The 23079-nt window shown below is 45.4% G+C and overlaps 1 protein-coding gene across 1 annotated transcript in view; it reads left to right on the top strand.

Moving 5' to 3' along the window:
- LOC142313279 (disintegrin and metalloproteinase domain-containing protein 9-like) overlaps positions 1-23079 on the top strand; it is a 100111-nt gene that overhangs the window by 26713 nt on the left and 50319 nt on the right. Inside the window, exons 2-7 of the mRNA XM_075352272.1 lie at positions 12521-12609; positions 13247-13314; positions 17931-18009; positions 18997-19076; positions 21899-22073; positions 22849-22914. Of these exons, the coding sequence (XP_075208387.1) occupies positions 12521-12609; positions 13247-13314; positions 17931-18009; positions 18997-19076; positions 21899-22073; positions 22849-22914 (557 nt within the window). The remainder of the gene's footprint in view (positions 1-12520; positions 12610-13246; positions 13315-17930; positions 18010-18996; positions 19077-21898; positions 22074-22848; positions 22915-23079) is intronic.

Genomic DNA, 23079 nt, shown 5'->3' with positions numbered 1-23079 from the left:
CTTCTGCTGATACTCCTGCATACGTGCGTCCCTTTCTATGGCTGGAATTATGTCACAAAATTTGGACTTGTACCGGGGATCTAATAGTGTGGCAATCCAGTAGTCATCATCACTTCTAATTTTGACAATACGACTGTCATGTTGGAGGTAGTGCAACAAAAAGGCACTCATGTGTCTTGCGCAGCCATGCGGACCAAGTCCACGCTGTGTTTGTGGCATAGAGGTGCTACCCGTTCTTTCTTCCTCTGACATCTCCCCCCAACCTCTTTCAACTGAAATTTGACCAAGGTCTCCCTCATCCGCTGAGTCTTCCATGTCCATGGACAGTTCGTCCTCCATTTCTTCATGTTCTCCTGCACCTTGCTCAACATTTCGCCTGCTACTATGCGCCCTTGTCGATCCCTGTTCCCCATGGTCCCATGCCTGCTGCGTTGGTGATGATGAACGTCTGGACCTTGGTGATGTTGTTGTCCCTTGCGCATATGAATCCTCCTGTAGTTCCTCCCCTTCATGTTGTCCCACCCCCTGACTCCGAATAGTGTTTAGCGTGTGCTCCAGCATGTAAATGACTGGAATCGTCATGCTGATAATGGCATTGTCAGCGCTAAACATATTCGTCGCCATGTCGAAACTGTGCAGAAGGGTGCATAGGTCCTTGATCTGAGACCACTCCATCAGGGTGATCTGCCCCACCTCTGCATCTCGTTGGCCCAGGCTATACGTCATGACGTATTGCACCAGGGCTCTGCGGTGCTGCCACAGTCGCTGTAACATGTGGAGAGTTGAATTCCAGCGTGTCGCCACATCGCATTTCAGGCGATGAACCGGCAGGCCGAAAGACTTCTGGAGCGATGCAAGTCGCTCTGCTGCGGCGCTTGAACGGCGGAAGTGAGCAGACAGTTTTCGTGCCCTGTTCAGAAGGCCATCTAGGCCGGGATAGTGTGTTAAAAATTGCTGGACGACAAGGTTCAACACGTGAGCCATACAAGGTACATGTGTCACCTTGCCCAGGCGAAGGGCCGCACCCAGGTTTGCAGCATTGTCGCACACGGCCTTACCAGGCTGCAGGTTGAGTGGAGACAACCATTTATTAAACTCGGACCGCAGAGCTGACCACAACTCCTCAGCTGTGTGACTCTTATTCCCAAGACATGTCAAGCTAAAGACCGCCTGATGCCGTTGCGCTCTGCTGCCAGAATAGTAATGAGGCGTGCGTGATTCCTTCTGCGCAGTGAGAACGCTGGTGGCCTGACCAGGCAGGCTTGGGGCGGAGGTGGAGGACCCAGATGAGGTGGAGGATGCAGAAGCTGTGGCGGAACTTGGACAGACAGAGGATTGACACACAAGTCGTGGGGACGGCAAGACTTGTGCAGCAGACCCTTCACCATCTATCACCATAGTTACCCAGTGCCCAGTCAGCGACATGTAACGTCCCTGTCCATGCTTACTGGTCCAAGTATCGGTGGTGAAATGCACCCGTTCACACACAGAGTTTCTCAAGGAAGCGGTGATGTTGTGTGCGACATGCTGGTGTAGCGCGGGCACACCTTTCTTAGAGAAGTAGTGGCGACTAGGCATCTGGTACTGGGGCACAGCGACAGACATAAGGTCTCTAAAATCCTGTGTGTCCACTAGGCGGAAAGGCAGCATTTCTGTAGCCAACAGCTTACAGAGGGATAGAGTCAACCTCTTAGCTTTGTCATGGGTCGGAGGAAGTGGCCTTTTATTTGACCACATCTGAGGGACAGAGATCTGGCTGCTGTGTGTAGACGGTGTTGAGTAGGGTGTCCCTGGAAAAATGCAGGTTTGTGAGGAAAGTGCAGGCGGAGACATGATGTTGCCTTCATCCAACGTTGGTGCTATCGATGTCTGAGAGAGCTGTACACACTCACTTGTTTCCCCTTCCAAACCAACTGACGACCTACCAAGCAAACTGCCTGTAGCGGTTACAGTGGTGGAAGTTGTGGGTGGAAAAACAGGTGTGACAGCTGTCCCCACAGTCCTAGAAGATGAAGATCGCGCGGATGCGCTGGAAGGGGCGGGCGGTGGATGGTTCGCTCCGCTAGGCCGCATTGCAGCACAGTGAGCTTCCCACCGGGACCTATGATATTTATTCATGTGACGATTCATGGAAGAAGTTGTCAAACAGCTGAGGTTTTGACCTCTACTAAGAGAATCATGAAAAATTTTACATATCACATGATTTGGGCGATCTTTTTGGGCGATCTTTTTCTATGTCAAAAAAGGACCAGGCTAGGCAAGGCTTAGAGGCCATGTGACCTGTTGATCCACCCCGAATAATGCTCATAGGCAGAGTGGTGGCTGAGGATGCAGTTGTAGACGTGCTACCAGTGCTCCGACTCTGTCCAGGAAGGCGCAAGGTAACTTCGTCGTCGGTTGCATCCTCCTCCACCGCCTCTGTTGACCTCCTCGAGTGCCTGACTGGGGGTTGACAGTAGGTGGGATCTAGAACTTCATCATCAATTGTTGTGTTTGCACTCCCCTCCCCCTCAGACCGAGCCTCTTCTTGCCCTGACCGAATATTTAAGTTGTCATCCCAATCAGGTATCTGCGTCTCATCTTCATCAGTATGTTCCTCATTGTCTATAACCACAGGTGTTACAGTTTGTGACAAAGGGTCAACATTATGCTCAGAAACTTGTTCCTCACGGCCTGAATCCGAGTCACAAAGGTTCTGGGCATCACTGCAGACCATTTCCTGTTCTGTACTCACTGTAGCTTGGGAGCAGACCTCTGATTCCCAGGCTATAGTGTGACTGAACAGCTCTGCAGACTCAGCCATCTCAGTTCCACCATACTGTGCAGGGCTGATGGAGACTTCAGAGCTGGGAGAAATCAAGTGTGATTGGGATGACAACTCAGAGGACTGGTGTTTTTTGGATGCGGTACTTGAAGTGGCTGAGAGGGCACTTGTTGGACCACTTGAGATCCATTCAAGCATTTTCCTTTTTTGCCCATCATCTACCTTTCTTCCTGTTGTTCGTGTCCGTAAAAAAGGGAGCACATCGGATTGTCCACGGTAAGTAGTAGACATCTTACTTTTGCTGGTAGATGGTCTATCTTCAGCAGATGATAATGGAGCTTTGCCACCTTCCCCACAGACAAAACCTTTTTTGCCTTTTCCACCACGCCTCTTCCCCTTTCCACCAGCATCTGTCATTTTGCCACTCATGTTGATTGCGACAAGATTGTGGACTGAAAATGTGGTAGTAAAAATTGAGAGGTGGTGAAGATTGCAGTGGTGGTCTAGCTTTATTAACAGCAGAATAATAAAGAATAAATATCCCTGACAATGCAACTACGGCCCTTAAACTGGCAGCAAAAAATGCTACTATAATGGCTTAGTTATGAGTTGGAGTGTGCAACGCAGGCAGATGCGCTCTGCAAATGTCCCTTTAATTTAACCTTCTGGTCACCGTAGTTTTGGTCGTTCTTGCTAGTATCCTATATTTTAGTCTGTGATCTGATGAGCTGACGATCTAAATCTTTATATTAATCAGTAAGTTCATGAATAACCTCAGGTTCTCCATCTGCTGGTCATCAGTGCCCTGTATATATTTGAGTCATCATTCATTTATTAAATCAGAGGTTTTTGCTTATTAGCACTAATTTGCGATTTGAGGGTGATACTAACTGTATATGGACAACATACGTCACATGATTTGTGACGACACACCCCTATTGCAAGATGATTGGATGGGATAGCTTGTGTGATATATAACAGTGAGGTCTGCCAAACCGGACATGACCTTGTTGATTGACGTCTCCCATATCCAATCATTTTCTATGCGTTCCACATTGGAGCGCGGAAGTTTGTTAGTCACATGACTATATGTGATGTTCGACGCCAGCAATTGTAGCATGAACTGAATATTATGCAGGGAGTCTGCCCTGTATGTTGGCGACATGCCCCCTGTGCAGGGCGTTGAGATGGGAAAGCTTTGGTTGGTTATAATATTGTAATCGCTAAACCGGATGTGACCTCATTGATTGATGTTTCCCCCATCCAATGGTTTCTCATGCGTTCCAGACTGGAGCGCAGGAGTCTGCTGGTCACATGACCGGAAGTGATCTCAGACGCCGGCAGTGTAAGCACGAACGGAGTATTATGCAGGGTGGTTTCCCTGCACAGCTGAAGGTAATAATCATTAATAAATGGGTATATAGCGATCTCAGGCATTAATGTCCATGCACCACCTTATACTTGGACACATAGCCTGTATCTTTGATCCCTGCCACTGCAGGTTGATCAGTTTCTTGAACCCTGCCACTGCAGGCTGTTCAATTGGTTCTTTAATCTCCCCTGAAGAACTCTTCTCACTTAGAGGGAAACGCGTTGGGAGAACGCTTCTTTGTTTGGTTGTGGGGCAGACAGCTCACTTGGGCGCTGCCCTTGTCAGGGCGGAAGCATTGGCACAGGGCACGACAGGGTTTATATCTTACCATCTCCCAATGCTTTACCCTGGTTTTTTCCGCTTCTGATCAACCCTGGATCGGTGTGTCCTTTTGTCCCTGGAGAACGTCTGGGTGAGACCACTTCAATTTATAGCCATTTGGCAATTTTACTGCACTTTTGTAATATTGACAATTTTTATCTGGATTATTAAAAGTTAAGTTTTAGTCCCTGCTATTATCTTGTATATATTGGACTATTGGGCATTATCTACCTGGTTGCAGGTTACTGCTGTTATACTGTTTAATAGTGACTGGCATGGCTGGCTTCCTTTCTACAGGACCAGACACGGCTAGTTGGCTTACAGAGGCAAAAGATATATTCTCTGAAAAAGAATTTGTTCAAAAAAAGTATACTCCATCTTACACTGCTGCCTTTAAGGAGGTCACTAGGACCTATAAGGAACAGATTACTAGTTGGTGGGAGGTACAGAGCCTTGATAATTATATCAAAAGTAATATTGTTCCTAGGGGTTTACGCATCCCCCTCATACCTGCTGCTAGGTGTCGGACTCCTCAATTGATGACTGCCTGGGAGAAAGAGGCCACAGCTAGTTCTCTCAGGTTGATGAAAATCCTTCTTTTAGAAGAAAGGAATAACCTTGAGGCAATTAATAACAAACTCAAGGAACAGATTGAGGTCACGAAAACCTGTCAAAACGAGAGTGATTTTTCGATTAAGGAGATTAGCTTGAAAAATTCTATCGAAAAATTTCAGTTTCATTTAAAAGAAAGGAAACATAAACAATTTAAACGTGACCTTCAAGATTTTAAAGATAATAAAGTATATCAATTTATTCCAACTGAGGGTCCGACATCTAGAGAGCGGGAGTCAGACCTATCCTCTACTGAGGCTGAACTCTCGGATACAGAGGGTAAGGGACTCCCCCCCTTTCGCTTGCAAAAAAGGGCTAGACGTAACCGGAGAGGACCACAGAGAACTGATCACTCAGGTTATCCACCGATACAGGCCAATAATCCTCCTTTTTTAGACCGCAACTACTCCCTGAGGAGTCGCAGGGGGAAGGACTAGGTATTCAAGTTATCAATTTATCTGACAGAGTCCTTAATCAGACAGAGATGGCGGTCCTTAGCAAAGGACTATCCTTTGTTCCTTCTAATGACTTTTCAGTGTTTGATTTTATTAAGGACCTAAACCTTTTCGCCCGCAAATTGCGCTGGAAGAAATTCTTTAGATTAAAGGATAATAAAATCTGTGCGGATCTAGACATACCTTTCGATATGATTGATGATGTGAGGCTGTTGGCTGGGTTGGATGAATCGGTTCCCTCTACCTCCGGTAAAGGCCCATTTACCACTTTGAAGAATCCGAGTACAAGAATGCCACCTAATTTTTCTGACGTCTCGGCTATTGACATCTTTTTGAATCAAGTGACGAGTGATGTTCTTGCTCTAAGTAAGATTGATCTGAATGGGACGGGTATGGCTCCCTATCGGACTGAGCAGAAGAACAACCTTTCTAAAATTGAGATGCGTGCACTGTGTAATTTGGAGAAAGACTCTACTATTACTGTTAAACCCTCAGACAAAGGGGGGAATACAGTTTTGTTGAACACAAATGATTATCGGGACATCTGCTTAAACATATTGCAAGATACTAGCACCTATTGTAAGGTCTCTGGCAATCCTCTTATTGTTGCCAAAAAAACATTGAAGGATATACTTAATAATGCTGAAATTGATGGCCTGATAAGCAAGGAAGAACTAGCCTTTTTGATACCTGAATTTCCATTGATGTCTACTTTTTATATACTTCCCAAAGTACATAAGGGGGTAAACCCCCTTAGGGGAAGACCTATTGTTTCTGGGGTAGGTAACATCACACAGAACGCTGGGATTTACATAGATAAAATCCTTAACCCATTCGTTATCTCACTACCCTCTTATGTACGGGACAGTTTAGATTTCATCAGCAGAATTGAGGATGTGGTGGTGGGTCCCAATACATTTCTTGCCAGTATTGACGTGGAAACTTTATACTCTTCCATTCCACATCATTGGGGACTTAAGGCTGTTAAATTCTTCTTTGCTACCAGGGGGAAACATTTTGAGGCTCATAACAATTTGGTTATATCCTTGTTGGACTTTGTTTTGCACAATAATTTCTTTCTGTTTGATGGCTCCACCTACCACCAGCTCAGGGGCACGGCAATGGGGAGCCCTTGTGCTCCCTGCTACGCCAACTTGTTCCTGGGCTGGTGGGAGGATACCACTGTTTTTCAAGAGTCTATGACTTCCTTCACTGATATGATTGACCTTTGGGTCCGGTTCATAGACGATGTTTTTCTTCTGTGGAAGGGGTCCCGTGAATTGTTCATTGAATTCGTGGGGAGGTTAAATTCGAACCCCTTAGGATTGGTTTTCACCTATGTCATCGATCCTATTAGCCTGCCTTTTCTGGATTTAATGGTGACGATTGGTACAGAAGGTAGGCTAAGGACAACAATCTACAGGAAGCCTACTGCCACGAACTCGCTCCTCAGGTGGGAGAGTCACCATCCTCCTTCTCTCAAGCGGGGTATCCCTAAGGGACAATACCTCCGCTTGAGAAGAAATTGTTCTGACCAGAGCGAGTTTGTGGCGAGGGCTATTGATTTGAGGTCTCGCTTTTTGAATAAGGGTTATCCAGATCACATCCTTAAAGAGGCCTTCAAATACTCATTGAACCAGGACCGGAATAAGTTACTGACTCCGAAGCGGAAGTGTGATGATGAAATGGGTGTTGTCAGACTTATTACGACCTATACCAAGGGTGCCTCTACTATTAGACAGATCTTGGATCGACATTGGGGGATCCTTGGTATGGATAAGGATGTTGCGGATTACATCAAACCACAGCCGAGTATCACCTTTCGAAAAAATCGGTCGTTAGGTGATCGTCTGACTCATAGCCATTTTGTCCCGCCCAGTGAGGGAACCACGTGGATCCCTAACAGACCACATGGTTGCTTCAAATGTGGCTCTTGTGTCGCCTGTAAAAATATTCAAACAGGCAAAAGGTACACCAGTACATCCACAGGTGAATCTCTGGACATTAGAGAATTCATGAATTGTAAAACAAAGGGTGTTGTGTATCTGGCTACCTGTCATTGCGGTGTACAATATGTCGGTAAGACGACACGTGAGCTCCGGAGACGGGTAGGGGAGCATATGGGGGACATTAGAAATGATCGCGATACCCCCATTGCACGGCACATGAATGTACGCCACAGTCAGAATAAGGAGGCCATTTCTTTCATGGGCATTCTGAGAGTGAAACAATCCCCCAAAGGTGGCAATCTCGATCGTGTCCTATTACAAAAAGAGGCGAGGATGATTTTTCGCCTCAAGACTTGCCACCCGGATGGCCTTAATGATCAGATCAATTATGGGTGCTTCATATAGTCCCTGTATCTATAGTAGCCAACTGTTGTGTTCTTGTCCTTTCCGAAGGGTAGTTTTAGGCCATTGACCAAGCTCTATATTTAGCCCTCTACTTGGCATCCACTTTATTATAGGTCTAATTGAGGTCCAGGTTGGGAATGTTATCAGACTCTTGGTGTCTTTAGAATAGTTAGATTCAAGATGGTCCGATTTGGGAAAGACATTGGTTTTTCTCCCCCTTTCCCCCCCCCCCCCTTTTTTGCAGTATGAGTTGTGGATCACTGATCATAGTTTCGCTATTCATATGTGTTGATACCCTTTAATTTAACCTTCTGGTCACCGTAGTTTTGGTCGTTCTTGCTAGTATCCTATATTTTAGTCTGTGATCTGATGAGCTGACGATCTAAATCTTTATATTAATCAGTAAGTTCATGAATAACCTCAGGTTCTCCATCTGCTGGTCATCAGTGCCCTGTATATATTTGAGTCATCATTCATTTATTAAATCAGAGGTTTTTGCTTATTAGCACTAATTTGCGATTTGAGGGTGATACTAACTGTATATGGACAACATACGTCACATGATTTGTGACGACACACCCCTATTGCAAGATGATTGGATGGGATAGCTTGTGTGATATATAACAGTGAGGTCTGCCAAACCGGACATGACCTTGTTGATTGACGTCTCCCATATCCAATCATTTTCTATGCGTTCCACATTGGAGCGCGGAAGTTTGTTAGTCACATGACTATATGTGATGTTCGACGCCAGCAATTGTAGCATGAACTGAATATTATGCAGGGAGTCTGCCCTGTATGTTGGCGACATGCCCCCTGTGCAGGGCGTTGAGATGGGAAAGCTTTGGTTGGTTATAATATTGTAATCGCTAAACCGGATGTGACCTCATTGATTGATGTTTCCCCCATCCAATGGTTTCTCATGCGTTCCAGACTGGAGCGCAGGAGTCTGCTGGTCACATGACCGGAAGTGATCTCAGACGCCGGCAGTGTAAGCACGAACGGAGTATTATGCAGGGTGGTTTCCCTGCACAGCTGAAGGTAATAATCATTAATAAATGGGTATATAGCGATCTCAGGCATTAATGTCCATGCACCACCTTATACTTGGACACATAGCCTGTATCTTTGATCCCTGCCACTGCAGGTTGATCAGTTTCTTGAACCCTGCCACTGCAGGCTGTTCAATTGGTTCTTTAATCTCCCCTGAAGAACTCTTCTCACTTAGAGGGAAACGCGTTGGGAGAACGCTTCTTTGTTTGGTTGTGGGGCAGACAGCTCACTTGGGCGCTGCCCTTGTCAGGGCGGAAGCATTGGCACAGGGCACGACAGGGTTTATATCTTACCATCTCCCAATGCTTTACCCTGGTTTTTTCCGCTTCTGATCAACCCTGGATCGGTGTGTCCTTTTGTCCCTGGAGAACGTCTGGGTGAGACCACTTCAATTTATAGCCATTTGGCAATTTTACTGCACTTTTGTAATATTGACAATTTTTATCTGGATTATTAAAAGTTAAGTTTTAGTCCCTGCTATTATCTAGTGGGACTATAGCAAAGTCCAATAGCCACGTATAGGATGCCACTAGGTACACTGAGTGTTTGCTAGTATAATGGCTTAGTTATGAGTTGGAGTGTGCAACGCAGGCAGATGCGCTCTGCAAATGTCTTTGCACTAGTGGGACTATAGCAAAGTCCAATAGCCACGTATAGGATGCCACTAGGTACACTGAGTGTTTGCTAGTAAAATTGCTTAGTTTAAAAAAGTTGGAGTGTGCAATGCAGGCAGACGTGCTCTGCAAATGTCTTTGCACTAGTGGGACTATAGCAAAGTCCAATAGCCACGTATAGGATGCCACTAGGTACACTGAGTGTTTGCTAGTATAATGGCTTAGTTATGAGTTGGAGTGTGCAGCGCAGGCAGATGCGCTCTGCAAATGTCTTGGCACTAGTGGGACTATAGCAAAGTCCAATAGCCACGTATAGGATGCCACTAGGTACACTGAGTGTTTGCTAGTATAATGGCTTAGTTATGAGTTGGAGTGTGCAACGCAGGCAGATGCGCTCTGCAAATGTCTTGGCACTAGTGGGACTATAGCAAAGTCCAATAGCCACGTATAGGATGCCACTAGGTACACTGAGTGTTTGCTAGTATAATGGCTTAGTTATGAGTTGGAGTGTGCAACGCAGGCAGATGCGCTCTGCAAATGTCTTTGCACTAGTGGGACTATAGCAAAGTCCAATAGCCACGTATAGGATGCCACTAGGTACACTGAGTGTTTGCTAGTATAATGGCTTAGTTATGAGTTGGAGTGTGCAACGCAGGCAGATGCGCTCTGCAAATGTCTTGGCACTAGTGGGACTATAGCAAAGTCCAATAGCCACGTATAGGATGCCACTAGGTACACTGAGTGTTTGCTAGTATAATGGCTTAGTTATGAGTTGGAGTGTGCAATGCAGGCAGATGCGCTCTGCAAATGTCTTGGCACTAGTGGGACTATAGCAAAGTCCAATAGCCACGTATAGGATGCCACTAGGTACACTGAGTGTTTGCTAGTATAATGGCTTAGTTATGAGTTGGAGTGTGCAACGCAGGCAGATGCGCTCTGCAAATGTCTTGGCACTAGTGGGACTATAGCAAAGTCCAATAGCCACGTATAGGATGCCACTAGGTACACTGAGTGTTTGCTAGTATAATGGCTTAGTTATGAGTTGGAGTGTGCAATGCAGGCAGATGCGCTCTGCAAATGTCTTGGCACTAGTGGGACTATAGCAAAGTCCAATAGCCACGTATAGGATGCCACTAGGTACACTGAGTGTTTGCTAGTATAATGGCTTAGTTATGAGTTGGAGTGTGCAACGCAGGCAGATGCGCTCTGCAAATGTCTTGGCACTAGTGGGACTATAGCAAAGTCCAATAGCCACGTATAGGATGCCACTAGGTACACTGAGTGTTTGCTAGTATAATGGCTTAGTTATGAGTTGGAGTGTGCAATGCAGGCAGATGCGCTCTGCAAATGTCTTGGCACTAGTGGGACTATAGCAAAGTCCAATAGCCACGTATAGGATGCCACTAGGTACACTGAGTGTTTGCTAGTATAATGGCTTAGTTATGAGTTGGAGTGTGCAACGCAGGCAGATGCGCTCTGCAAATGTCTTGGCACTAGTGGGACTATAGCAAAGTCCAATAGCCACGTATAGGATGCCACTAGGTACACTGAGTGTTTGCTAGTATAATGGCTTAGTTATGAGTTGGAGTGTGCAATGCAGGCAGATGCGCTCTGCAAATGTCTTGGCACTAGTGGGACTATAGCAAAGTCCAATAGCCACGTATAGGATGCCACTAGGTACACTGAGTGTTTGCTAGTATAATGGCTTAGTTATGAGTTGGAGTGTGCAACGCAGGCAGATGCGCTCTGCAAATGTCTTGGCACTAGTGGGACTATAGCAAAGTCCAATAGCCACGTATAGGATGCCACTAGGTACACTGAGTGTTTGCTAGTATAATGGCTTAGTTATAATGAGTTGGAGTGTGCAGAGGACAAGAGGGTACAGTGGCAGGATTGTGGTGCTCTGGGTAGAGGAATGGAAGCCTGCCTTTCTATTCCCTCCTAATGGTGAAATGCAGGGAGGAAATCCCTGACCTTGGCTACACAGACGCTGTTGCTGTTTGCAGGACCTGTCACCTATGGCTCTCTGACCCTGCCGGTTTGAGCCCTTAAAAGGACTGCTATAAAGTGCTCTCCCTAAGCTGTCTAACGCTGTGTATGCAGCGCATACAGCTGTATCGGCGATAGGACTCAGGAGGACGGAGCTGCGACAGTGATGTCTGACACCAAAGACGCAGAAGGCAGATAATGGCGTCCTGGAAGAAAATGTCCGGTTTTATAATGCAGGGACATGTGACATGGACATCCTATCACACATGCCGTTGCTTCTCTGGCTCAAAGTCCACTTAGCTGTGTGTGTCTGGGATTGGCTGACATGCTGGCCCGCCCCACAAGACGCGCGCGCTTAGGGAAGGAAGACAAGAAAAATAAAAAAAAAATGGCGATCGCCATTATACAAACAGCAGTAATCTGAAGGCGCTGTTCCCGCACAGTATACACTGAAATGTCATAATAGTGTGAGTCACAGAGTGACTTACACTATTACAGCAGAAACCAAGCTAGGATTTAGCTGTTTTTTTGCTGCTAGAACCGTTCTCGAACGTTTCTAGAACTATCGAGCTTTTGCAAAAAGCTCGAGTTCTAGTTCGATCTAGAACATGCCCCAAAATCACTCGAGCCTAGAACTGGAGAACCACGAACCACGAACCGCGCTCAACTCTAGTGACAAGACTTTAATCCTTGAGATTCCAGAGGGGTGTAATATTGGGGCTGTAATTACACCTGGTAACTGAGTCCAATGACCGTTAAACCACAAACAATAAGATCAGAATTTGGATCAGGGCCTTGGAGTTTCTATACACCTCTGGTGGTGTACACATAGTTATCTAATTAGAAAGCGATAACACTGGATATTACATCTGTGATTACAAAACCAGAACGGTAGATGTCTCCATGATTGTTGCATCTCCCAATCTGTATTAAACATCTGTAGATTATTTTTGCATACTGATAATGATTCTGTATCATATTTTTAGGATATTTGGTTTCTGGACTGAAGGACCAAGAAATCGTCTTTCCAGAGCGAGTGGTGAACAGAGTGAGGAGGAATGTGGATCAAAGCACAGTAAGTCCTATTCATGTATTTATATTATGTAAGCCATCTATCCTGTATTTAAAGCACCAATCCAGCGTTGTTTTTTCCAGTGCTGGAGTGGCACTTTAAATGTAAGACCCCTGTCATATACTCACCTTCCGGCAGCTTCACGTTTTACTGATGCCGCTCCGGTTCCACGGTGCTATCTTGTGAAAGTAACTTGGCCTACCGGAAGTTAGAAGTTACATCAGAAACTCCTAATGCAAGTCTATGAAAGCCAGAACGAGGCCCCCATAGACTTGTAGTGAGTTGTGACTTCCAGTGCACTCCAGAAAACATTGGAGTTGCCGCCAGGTCACAAATCACAAAGACCAACCGGAACGCCGCTGGAAAGCAATGAAGATGGTGAAAAGTGAATGTAATACAGGGGGCAGGGGACATAGATTTAAAGAACCACTCCAGCAGTGCAATAAAAAGAAACGCTCCAGTGGTATTTTAATGAATGAAATAGATAGATAGGCTCCCACACATTATGATGATCATGCATTGGGGTAAAAAAAAAATTGGCCTCAAAGGTCAACTGATGCACGGAAGGAATTTTGTACATATATTGTTCCATCAATGATGTAAAATAATGTGAAACTGAGCGATATAACTTTATCTTCAGGACGAGAACGTATCCTACATCATCGAGACTTCTAACCGCACTCTCATCCTCAATCTGCAGAGAAACAGGTAGTGTATGAAGAACGTCACCTACAATATTGTATAGGTGGACAATTTTATATTTTATTATTCCTTTATTTATATGGTTCCATAATTTTCCATAAAGCTTTACATAGCACAATATTGGAGTAACGCTCGATCGAAGACAGTGGGGTACAGAGAAATTAAACGTTAGGTAGCAGACTTGTCTATAGGGAATAGATACTATACAGGCACGGGGGTCTCGTACCTGCTTTACTCATCACCGGGCCGGTGTGGTGGTCTGGGATGTCACGGTGGCCTGCTCGGCTTCTTGCCCCGAGGTGTACACCAATAAGGAAGATGATGGTGGTAGTAGTAGGATGAATGTCGTGACGTCCCCTGTGGCATGCGGCCAGGGATTAGCCGCCGATGCTGTCACTGTCCTCCGGGATGGATGGTAGTAGCAGCCAGAGATGGTATCGCTCCCCAAAGGTGGAGCGGGCCTCTAGGAGGATCATGAGGGGAATAGTGATGGCGTTTGAGTGCCGAGGCGTGGGGCGGCAGTGTCAGTAATAAAAGTCAGAGTCAATTTCTGTGGTCCCAGGTGTCTTTACTCACTCTTTGTGCTGTGCCGCTTGCCCAGATAATACTGGTCACCTGCTGTGATGGGCTTTGTCAACCCGGGATAAGTTAGGAGAAGTCACCGGTGTTTGAAAGAAGAAGAAAGTTCTTTTTCAGAGTTGCCCTTCCAGCTGTGAGGCACCTGGGCCGAGCGCTCCGCTCCAAGCCACAGGCCCAGTGAAGAGAAGAGAAGAAGGAGATGGTGTCGTGTCCCAAAACTGGTATCTCGGGTAGACTGACTGAAGATTGTGTGAGTTGCTCCTACTTCTACCCCAAGTGGAACCCGCCCCTCAGGTGGCTGGCTTCAGTGACCGGGGAAGTCCCATGACTCATGATGGCCACCCCACCCCCCTGCCTACCCTGAGCCATCCCCCCTTTAGAGAAGGCTCTTAAGCTTTATGTAAGTGTGAATGTGGAACACCGGTGATTAACCCCCTCCTTACCCGAGGCAAATATCGCACCTAAAATAAAATGTAATACTCTGTGTAACTCACCAAAAAAACCCAGCAAAAACACAGTTGTTTCTTGTAGCATTTTTCATTTCTCCATTGCTTTCTATAGTAAAAAAAAATACACTGTAAGAATTGACAGATTAAAGGTATGTGGCAGTCTTTTACTTTGGTGGCCAATTAGCAAAAAAATGTCTAAGTACATTTATATTAGAAAGTAAGTACATCTGTCTCTTCAGGTCTAAGAGATCTAATTCATAACATACAGTCATGGCCAAAGTGTTGGCACCCTTGAAATTGTTCCAGAAAATTAAGTATTTCTCGCAGAAAATGTTTGCAATTACACAGGTTTTGTCATACACATGTTTATTTCTTTTGTGTGTATTGGAACAAAGCAAAAAAAAAACCAAAGCAGAGAAAAGAGGCAAATTGGACATAATTTCACACACAACTCCAAAAATGGGCCTGACAAAATTGTTGGCACCTTCAATTTAATATTACAGTAGGTTGCACGCCCTTTGGAATAAATAACTTCAGTTAATTGTTTCCTATAACAATCAACAAGCTTTTTACTCCTTGCAGCTGGAATTCTGGACTCTTCTTTTGCAAACTGCTCCAGGTCTCTCATATTTGAAGGCGTCTTTTCCAAACAGCAATTTTAAGATCTGTCCACAGGTGATCAATGGGATTTAGATCTGGACTCATTGTGGCCACTTCAGAACTCTCCAGCACTTTGTTTCCATGCATTTCTGGGGGCTTCTTGAAGTATGTTTGGGGTCATTGTCCTGCTGGAAGACCAATGACCTAGGATACAAACCCAGCTTTCTGACACTACATCCTTTGGTAATCTTCAGATTTTATAATGTCTTACACACAGTCAAGGCTCCCAGTGCCAGAGGCAGCAAAGCAATCCCAAAACAGCTTTGAACCTCCACCATAACTGACTGTAGGTACTGTGTTCTTTTCTTTCTAGGCCTCATTCTGTTTTTGGTAAACAGTAAAATGATGTGCCCTGACATTGATGCCCCCTGAGCCTGCAGGACAGCTTAAATTTCTTTGGAACTTGATTGGGGCTGCTTATCCCCATCCGGACTATTCTACATTGCATGCTTCCTTCAGTCTTTCTCCGCCATCCACAATCAGGGAGATTATCTACAATGGCATGTGTTGTAAACTTCTCAATTATGTTGTATACTGTGGATAAAAGAACATCAAGATCTCTGGATATGTAATCTTGAGATTGTTAAAATTTTTCAACAATTTTGATTCTCAAGTCTTCAGACAGTTCTCTTCTCCTCTTTCTGTTCTCCATGCTTAGTGTGGCACACAGACACACAATGCACATATTGAGTCAACTTCTTCCCTTTTTATATGATTTTAGGTGTGATTTTCATATTGCCCACACTTGTTATTGCTACAGGTGAGTTTGAACGAGCATGATATTCTTGAAATAAGGTTGTTTATAAAGAATTTTGTAAAGGTGCCAACATATTTTGTCCTACCCATTTTGGGGTTTTGTGCAAAATTATTTCCAATTTGTCTTTTCTTCTCTGTTTTTTTTGTATTGTTCCAATACGCGCAATCTGTGACCTAGTTTCTAGGTACTTACCTGCACGTAACCTCTGATCCTCACAAGATCTGCTTCTCTACTCCTTTCTCATCTCCTCTTCTCACCATCGCATCCAAGATGTCTCCCGTGCCTCCCCCATACTCTGGACGCCCTGCCACAACATATCAGACTCTCGCCTACCTTAACAAGCTTCAAAAGGAACCTGAAGACCCTCCTTTTCCGACAACTCTACAACCTGCCATAACCCTCAGTCCGCTATAGTGCCGCACAACCAGCTCTACCCTCACCTACTGTATTTTCACCTATCCCTTGTAGACTGTGAGCCCTCGCGGGCAGGGACCTCTCTCCTCCTGTACCTGTCTGTGCCTTGAATTGTTTATGATTATTGTACTTGTCCCTACTATGTGTTCCTTTTCACTTGTAAAGCACCATGGAATAGATTGCGCTATAATAATAATAAATAATAATAATAATAGTATTTATTTCTCCAGACAAGCCAATATTGTCAATCACCAGTAAGGGAGAGAGGACATGCAAACTAGTGGGCGGAACAGTGCACTTGGCCACGCTAATGGTGCACCGAGCACAATAATTAGTATATTTGATTAAACTACCATTTCTGGAGAATGACGGATGTGTGACGCCCCTGGACTAGTCAGGGCATCACAGGGTACTGCACGCTCTTTATCTCTAGTGCAGGACTCAACTCCTGTTGGTTCTGGGTTCCGAACCTATAGTACTGCCTCCATCAGCATCCAAAATCCCAACCACACTTCACACCACACCCTGTCAGACACACCAGTGGGCTGCTGAGCTGGAATAGGGCCGTCCCCCTAGGGGTCAGGCAGACTGGTGGGAGGTGACAAGTCAGTTGGCTCCAGGGGAGCAAAGTGTGTAGTTGGCTCCAGGGGAGCAAAGTGAGAGGAAGGGAGTAGTGACTTTCCAAGGGAGAGGAAACTGGGAGTTGGAGCTCCCAGGAAAGCAGAGTTAAAGGTTGGGTTGCAGACGGTGGTCTGGGCCCGGAGGAGTCGGTGACCCGGTCGCGGGATATTGGGACTGGGTGTCTAGACCTAGTATTGGAGGACAGTCAGCAGCTCAAGTTCAATAGCCGGTCAATAGCCGGTCCGGGACCGAAAGCATGGCAGGGTACTGGACCCTAGGTCGGGGAGTAGCTTTAAGAAACCCGGCAATTTACTTGTGGAGGATAGCTACTTTATGGACTGCCCCTAGGAAGCTCAGAGATCAGGGGCATTAGCACAATGAGGGGGATAGGGTTTTCCAAACCATGCAGCCCACAGAAATCCCAAGCGTGAGCCCTTGAGAGCACAGCTCCACTACCAATAGTAGGGAGCGGGGCCTGGACAGCTTTATGCCTACGGGCCACCTGGACACTTCTAAATTTGTGCACTGAGGCAGGCTCCGGACCATCAGGCAGTACTGCAAGGGACGGATACCAGGATGAGCTCGCCCAAGAGGGCAGCGGCACCCAGAGACTTGGTTTACCTTGTCGTCAGAGTCTGCTTTTCATCACCAACGTTGACTGAATGAGTACTTGGTCCTCCCCTGCTACCATCTGGCCCTACGCCCCCCTGCACCCCACTATACAGAGTCCCAGGGCCTTCCCTACCATGGAGGGAAATGTCATCTGGCTGCCCACATTCCATCTCACCCCGGGTACTCCCAACGGCAGCGGCCATAGTCCCTGTTTCCGCACACCACGGGTGGCGTCACAAACTATATCTCTCCCTGTAAAAAGCCCCCTTTCCATTTGAAGTGGCCGCAAGCCCCCGGGTCCTGCTGAGACCCTCGAGCCACAGCGACCCCCGAATCCGAGCGGTTCGACCGCTGCAGGGGCGGCACAGATGCTGTTAGGATAGTTGTAGAGTTAGAGGAGAGCGAATGACAGATTGATAGGATGAGTGTGCGGGAAGGAAGAAAAGTAATATGTAGAATTGGTGTGATTGGTGTGGACAATTTATAACGTAGACCCTAATTGTGTGTTGTATATTTTTCATCATCCATAGAGATTTTGTGAGTAAAGACTTTGAGCACTTTATCTACAGCAAAGATGATGGACTAAAAGCCGTGAAGCGCACTGTACCGGTATGTGTCATCTCACCCAAGGCCGTATACGTGGTTTTCTCGTGGTAGTGGTGGTGTAGGTTAAAAAAAAGTGGTGACTGCAAATCGATGAACATAAATAATGAGACTTCATTCTCCCAATAAGTCCCTAGAGCGGAACCAGCACTAATCAGGCATTTATTCCATGTACTATGTACAGTATATGCCACCAATATTAAAAGTGGTAATAACTCTTTATATGTAGAATGTCAGAAGAGCCATCAATTCAGAACTGATTACATGATGGGACCCTCAGAGATCAACTGAAATCGGGATCCAGGCAGCTAGTGGTCAGTGTAAGGCTAATTTCACACATTAGTTTTTGGCATCAGGCACAATCCGACGTGTGCTTGATGCAACGGATCCGGCGCAGAATATGCAAAAACTGATGTGCCTGATCCTTTTTTCTGACGGTTCCAATATACCTGTTCCGTCAAAAAACGGATCCGGCGCATCCGTTTTTGCATCCTTTTCGTCCGTTTTTTTGCTGGATCCGTTTTTTTTCAATACATTGAAGCATGCTCAGTTTACAAAAACGGATCCGGCGGCCGCATCCGTTTTTTACCACATTACGCCGGATCCGGCGTCCATAGGCTTCCATTGTAAAACACGCCGTATCGCGATGCGTTTTTTTTGCCGGACAAAAAAACGTTACAAGATACGTTCCCTCCGGCCGCCGCCTTAGGCAATTATGACGGATCCGGCAAAAGCCGGATGCAACGCAAGGCCATCAGGCACAATCCGGCGCTAATACAAATCAATGAGGATAAAACAGATCCGGCGCCAGATCCGTTTTACGTGTTTTTTTCCGGATTGTGCCTGACGGGAAAAAAACTGATGTGTGAAATTAGCCTATGGCAGAGATTTATGGGGGTCCCTCTAGAGCGAGAGATGCTATTTGTAGCTGCTCCCTAAATAGACATTTCAGGTGACCAATACACGTGTTTTTTTGTGTTCTGTTTTTTGCAGAATTACTCCTGTTATTATCATGGAGAGGTGGAAGGACTGGAGGACTCTCTTATCGCTCTCAGCGACTGCCATGGTCTCAGGTTAGGTTGCACATATTTACATAAATGCAAAAAAAAAATGAGGTCAGAACTTGGTGCGGCTGGATGTAAAGTTCACAGAGTGCGAGTGTCAGGGAATATACACACCGTGTCTTTGTCAAGTGGATTCCGCCTGAAAAGCACCAAAAAAAGTGATCATGTAAAAACGACATTGCTGTGCACATGTTCAGTCTTTTCTGTAAGCTTTTTAACCGCTTCAGGGTTTGGAAAACATGAAACGACTGCAACAGCTACCGGTGTAGCCGCTTCAGAAAAAAAAAGACTAAAGCGGGCTTTACACGCTACGATATCGTTAATGAATTATCGTCGGGGTCACGGTGTTTGTGACGCACATCCGGCGTCATTAACGATATCGCAGTGTGTGACACTTATGAGCAACCTAAAACGATCGCAAAAGCGGCCAAAATCGCGGAGAGGTCGTCCTGAAACAAAAAATCGTTTTCTGTTTATTAACGATGTTGTTCCTTGTTCCTGCGGCAGCACACATCGCTGTGTGTGAAACCGCAGGAGCGACGAACATCTCCTTACCTGCCTCCACCGGCAATGCGGAAGGAAGGAGGTGGGCGGGATGTCACGGCCGCTCATCTCTGCCACTCTGCTTCTATTGGGCGGCCGCTTAGTGACGCCACTGTGACGCCGCACGAACCGCCGCCTTAGAAAGGAGGCGATTCACCGGCAACAGCGAATTCGCTAGGCAGGTAAGTCCGTGTGACGGCTCCTAATGATTTTGTGCACCACAGGCAGCGATTTGCCCGTGACGCACAAACGACGGGGGCGGGTGCTTTCACCAGCGATATCGCTACGTGTAAAGCCCCCTTTAGAGTTTGGCCACTACTTTTTTACTGATTCCCTATGTTTAAGACAGGCCATCAATATCTGATCAGAGGGGGGTGTGACACTTTCGTTTTTTATATCCGATTTTTGGACATGGCCAGAAAAATCCATCACAAAAAACTTTGAACCTTCACTAATAAACCTCGATCTTTTCATTTTTTTGGATCAGCGTATCGCTTAAGGTTTTTACTCACAGCGGTCAAAATGTAATGGTTATATGCCAAATTATGTCAATGTTATACAGTACAGACCAAAAGTTTGGACACACCTTCTCATTCAAAGAGTTTTCTTTATTTTCATGACTCTGAAAATTGTAGATTCACATTGAAGACATCAAAACTATGAATTAACACATGTGGAATGAAATACTTAACAAAGTGTGAAACAACTGAAAATATGTCTTATATTCTAGGTTCTTCAAAGTAGCCACTTTTTGCTTTGATTACTGCTTTGCACACTCTTGGCATTCTCTTGATGAGCTTCAAGAGGTAGTCACCGGAAATGGTCTTCCAACAGTCTTGAAGGAGTTCCCAGAGATGCTTAGCACTTGTTGGCCCTTTTGCCTTCACTCTTCGGTCCAGCTCACCCCAAACCATCTCGATTGGGCTCAGGTCTGGTGACTGTGGAGGCCAGGTCATCTAGCGTAGCCCCCCATCATTCTCCTTCTTAGTCAAATAGCCCTTACACAGCCTGGAGGTGTGTTTGGGGTCATTGTCCTGTTGAAAAATAAATGATGGTCCAACTAAATGCAAACCGGATGTAATAGCATGCCGCTGCAAGATGCTGTGGTAGCCATGCTGGTTCAGTTTGCCTTCAATTTTGAATAAATCCCCAACAGTGTCACCAGCAAAGTACCCCCACACCATCACACCTCCTGCTCCATGCTTCACAGTGGGAACCAGGCATGTACAGTCCATCCGTTCACCTTTTCTGCGTCACACAAAGACATGGTGGTTGGATCCAAAGATCTCAAATTTGGACTCATCAGACCAAAGCACAGATTTCCACTGGTATAATGTTTATTCTTGTGATCTTTAGCCCAAACAAGTCTCTTCTGCTTGTTGCCTGTCCTTAGCAGTGGTTTCCTAGCAGCTATTTTACCATGAAGGCCTGCTGCACAAAGCCTCCTCTTAACAGTTGTTCTAGAGATGTGTCTGCTGCTAGAACTCTGTGTGGCATTGACCTGGTCTCTAATCTGAGCTGCTGTTATCCTGCGATTTCTAAGGCTGGTGACTCGGATAAACTTATCCTCCGCAGCACAGGTGACTCTTGGTCTTCCTTTCCTTGGACGGTCCTCATGTGAGCCAGTTTCTTTGTAGCATTTGTTGGTTTTTGCTACTGCATTTGGGGACACTTTCAAAGTTTTCCCAATTTTTCGGACTGACTGACCTTCATTTCTTAAGGTAATGATGACCACTCGTTTTTCTTTACTTAGCTGCTTTTTTCTTGCCATAATACAAAGTCTAACAGTCTATTCAGTAGAACTATCAGCTGTGTATCCACCAGACTTCTGCACAACACAACTGATGGTGCCAACCCCATTTATAAGGCAAGAAATCCCACTTATTACACCTGTGAAGTGAAAACTATTTCTGGTGACTACCTCTTGAAGCTCATCAAGAGAATGCCAAGAGTGTGCAAAGCAGTAATCAGAGCAAAATGGTGGCTACATTGAAGAACCTAGAATATAAGACAGATTTTCAGTTGTTTCACACTTTTTTTTAAGTATTTCATTCCACATGTGTTAATTCATAGTTTTGATGCCTTCAATGTGAATCTACAATTTTCAGTCATGAAAATAAAGAAAACTCTTTGAATGAGAAGGTGTGTCCAAACTTTTGGTGTGTACTGTATATAAAAACTGTAAACATGTACTGTCAGTCGAATAAGGCATCAAGTCAATACTCTGTTTTGTATATTTGCCTAAAGTTTTAGGGCCGTCCGAGTAACTACTTATCCTTATTTTACAGAGGAGTTATGTACTTGAGTGACGTACATTATGGGATTGAACCCATGGACCATCCCTTTCCTGGAGCCCACCGGCTGTATCGGCTAGATGAGCCTATAGGATCACATATGTGCGGCGTGGAGGAAACCATGGACACCTCACATACTATACTGCCCTCGTATTTTCATCTCTGGAGGGTAAATATTTAAATGCTGCTAACATCTTTATAGTGCTTTTTATAAATGTACATACAGTATATTGGGTTTTTATTATGGATTTAACAATTATTAAGGCAATTATAAGACTATAATCTAAATATATGTCATGATCCAGGCCAGTATCTGCCACTGTGGTATCTCCCAGCTCCGGCCTAGTCATGTCAGGAGTTAATTTCTCCCTGCCTCGTTCTGGTTTCCGGGACGCTATATCTGGGTGCTGCACCTCTGGTTCAGCACCAGTGATAGTCTATGTCTAGTGTGTATAGCTGGCTCTGTTGAGGTACCCGATCTGTCCTGCCTTGCACCCTCTCCCACCTAACCTGTGTCTGTCTGTCCTTCCCAGCTGCATCCCTTTTGTCATACCTTTGTTTGTAGTTTGGACTTCCCAGTACTTGACTTACGCTCCCGTCCCTGACTTGGCTCTGTCTCTCCCTTCGGCTTTCACTATTACCGTTCAGCTCCTGACCCTTTGCTTTTTTCTGACCTTGACTTCATTCACCCCTCGTAGATTGTTAAGACTTCCTGTTGCTGACTCAGCTCTCTGACTACTCTGCTGCCACCTTGTGGTGACTCCACTGTACTACTCTGGATCACATCTTCGTGCAGCATGACATGTATTTTTGAGACTTCTACACCATGATGACCTCTTTGGTATCTTCTGATATAAATGCATATGTTTTTTGTGTTTTTTACTGTCTGTTGGCCATTACATATCATATAGATGTCGGACATGTGTTTTGTCTTTTTCATACAGGAGAAGCGAAGTATTCTCCCTGTAACCAGCTATGTGGAGCTTGGAGTAGTGGTGGATAATCTTAGGGTAAGAAATCAATTTCTACGTTCTTTGTATGGAATATTGTATGTAAGATGGGTTTGGAAAGAGATAAGTTATTAAAATGTATTACACAGAATTTATTAAGTGGAGAGAAAAGTCAGAAAAAAATACACAACTACTCCTACTCAGGCGATAGCCTACAATTATGGA

Source organism: Anomaloglossus baeobatrachus, chromosome 5 (genome assembly GCF_048569485.1).
Source record: "Anomaloglossus baeobatrachus isolate aAnoBae1 chromosome 5, aAnoBae1.hap1, whole genome shotgun sequence".
Taxonomy (NCBI): Eukaryota; Metazoa; Chordata; class Amphibia; order Anura; family Aromobatidae; genus Anomaloglossus; species Anomaloglossus baeobatrachus.
This window is presented reverse-complemented; position numbering and strand designations above follow the sequence as displayed.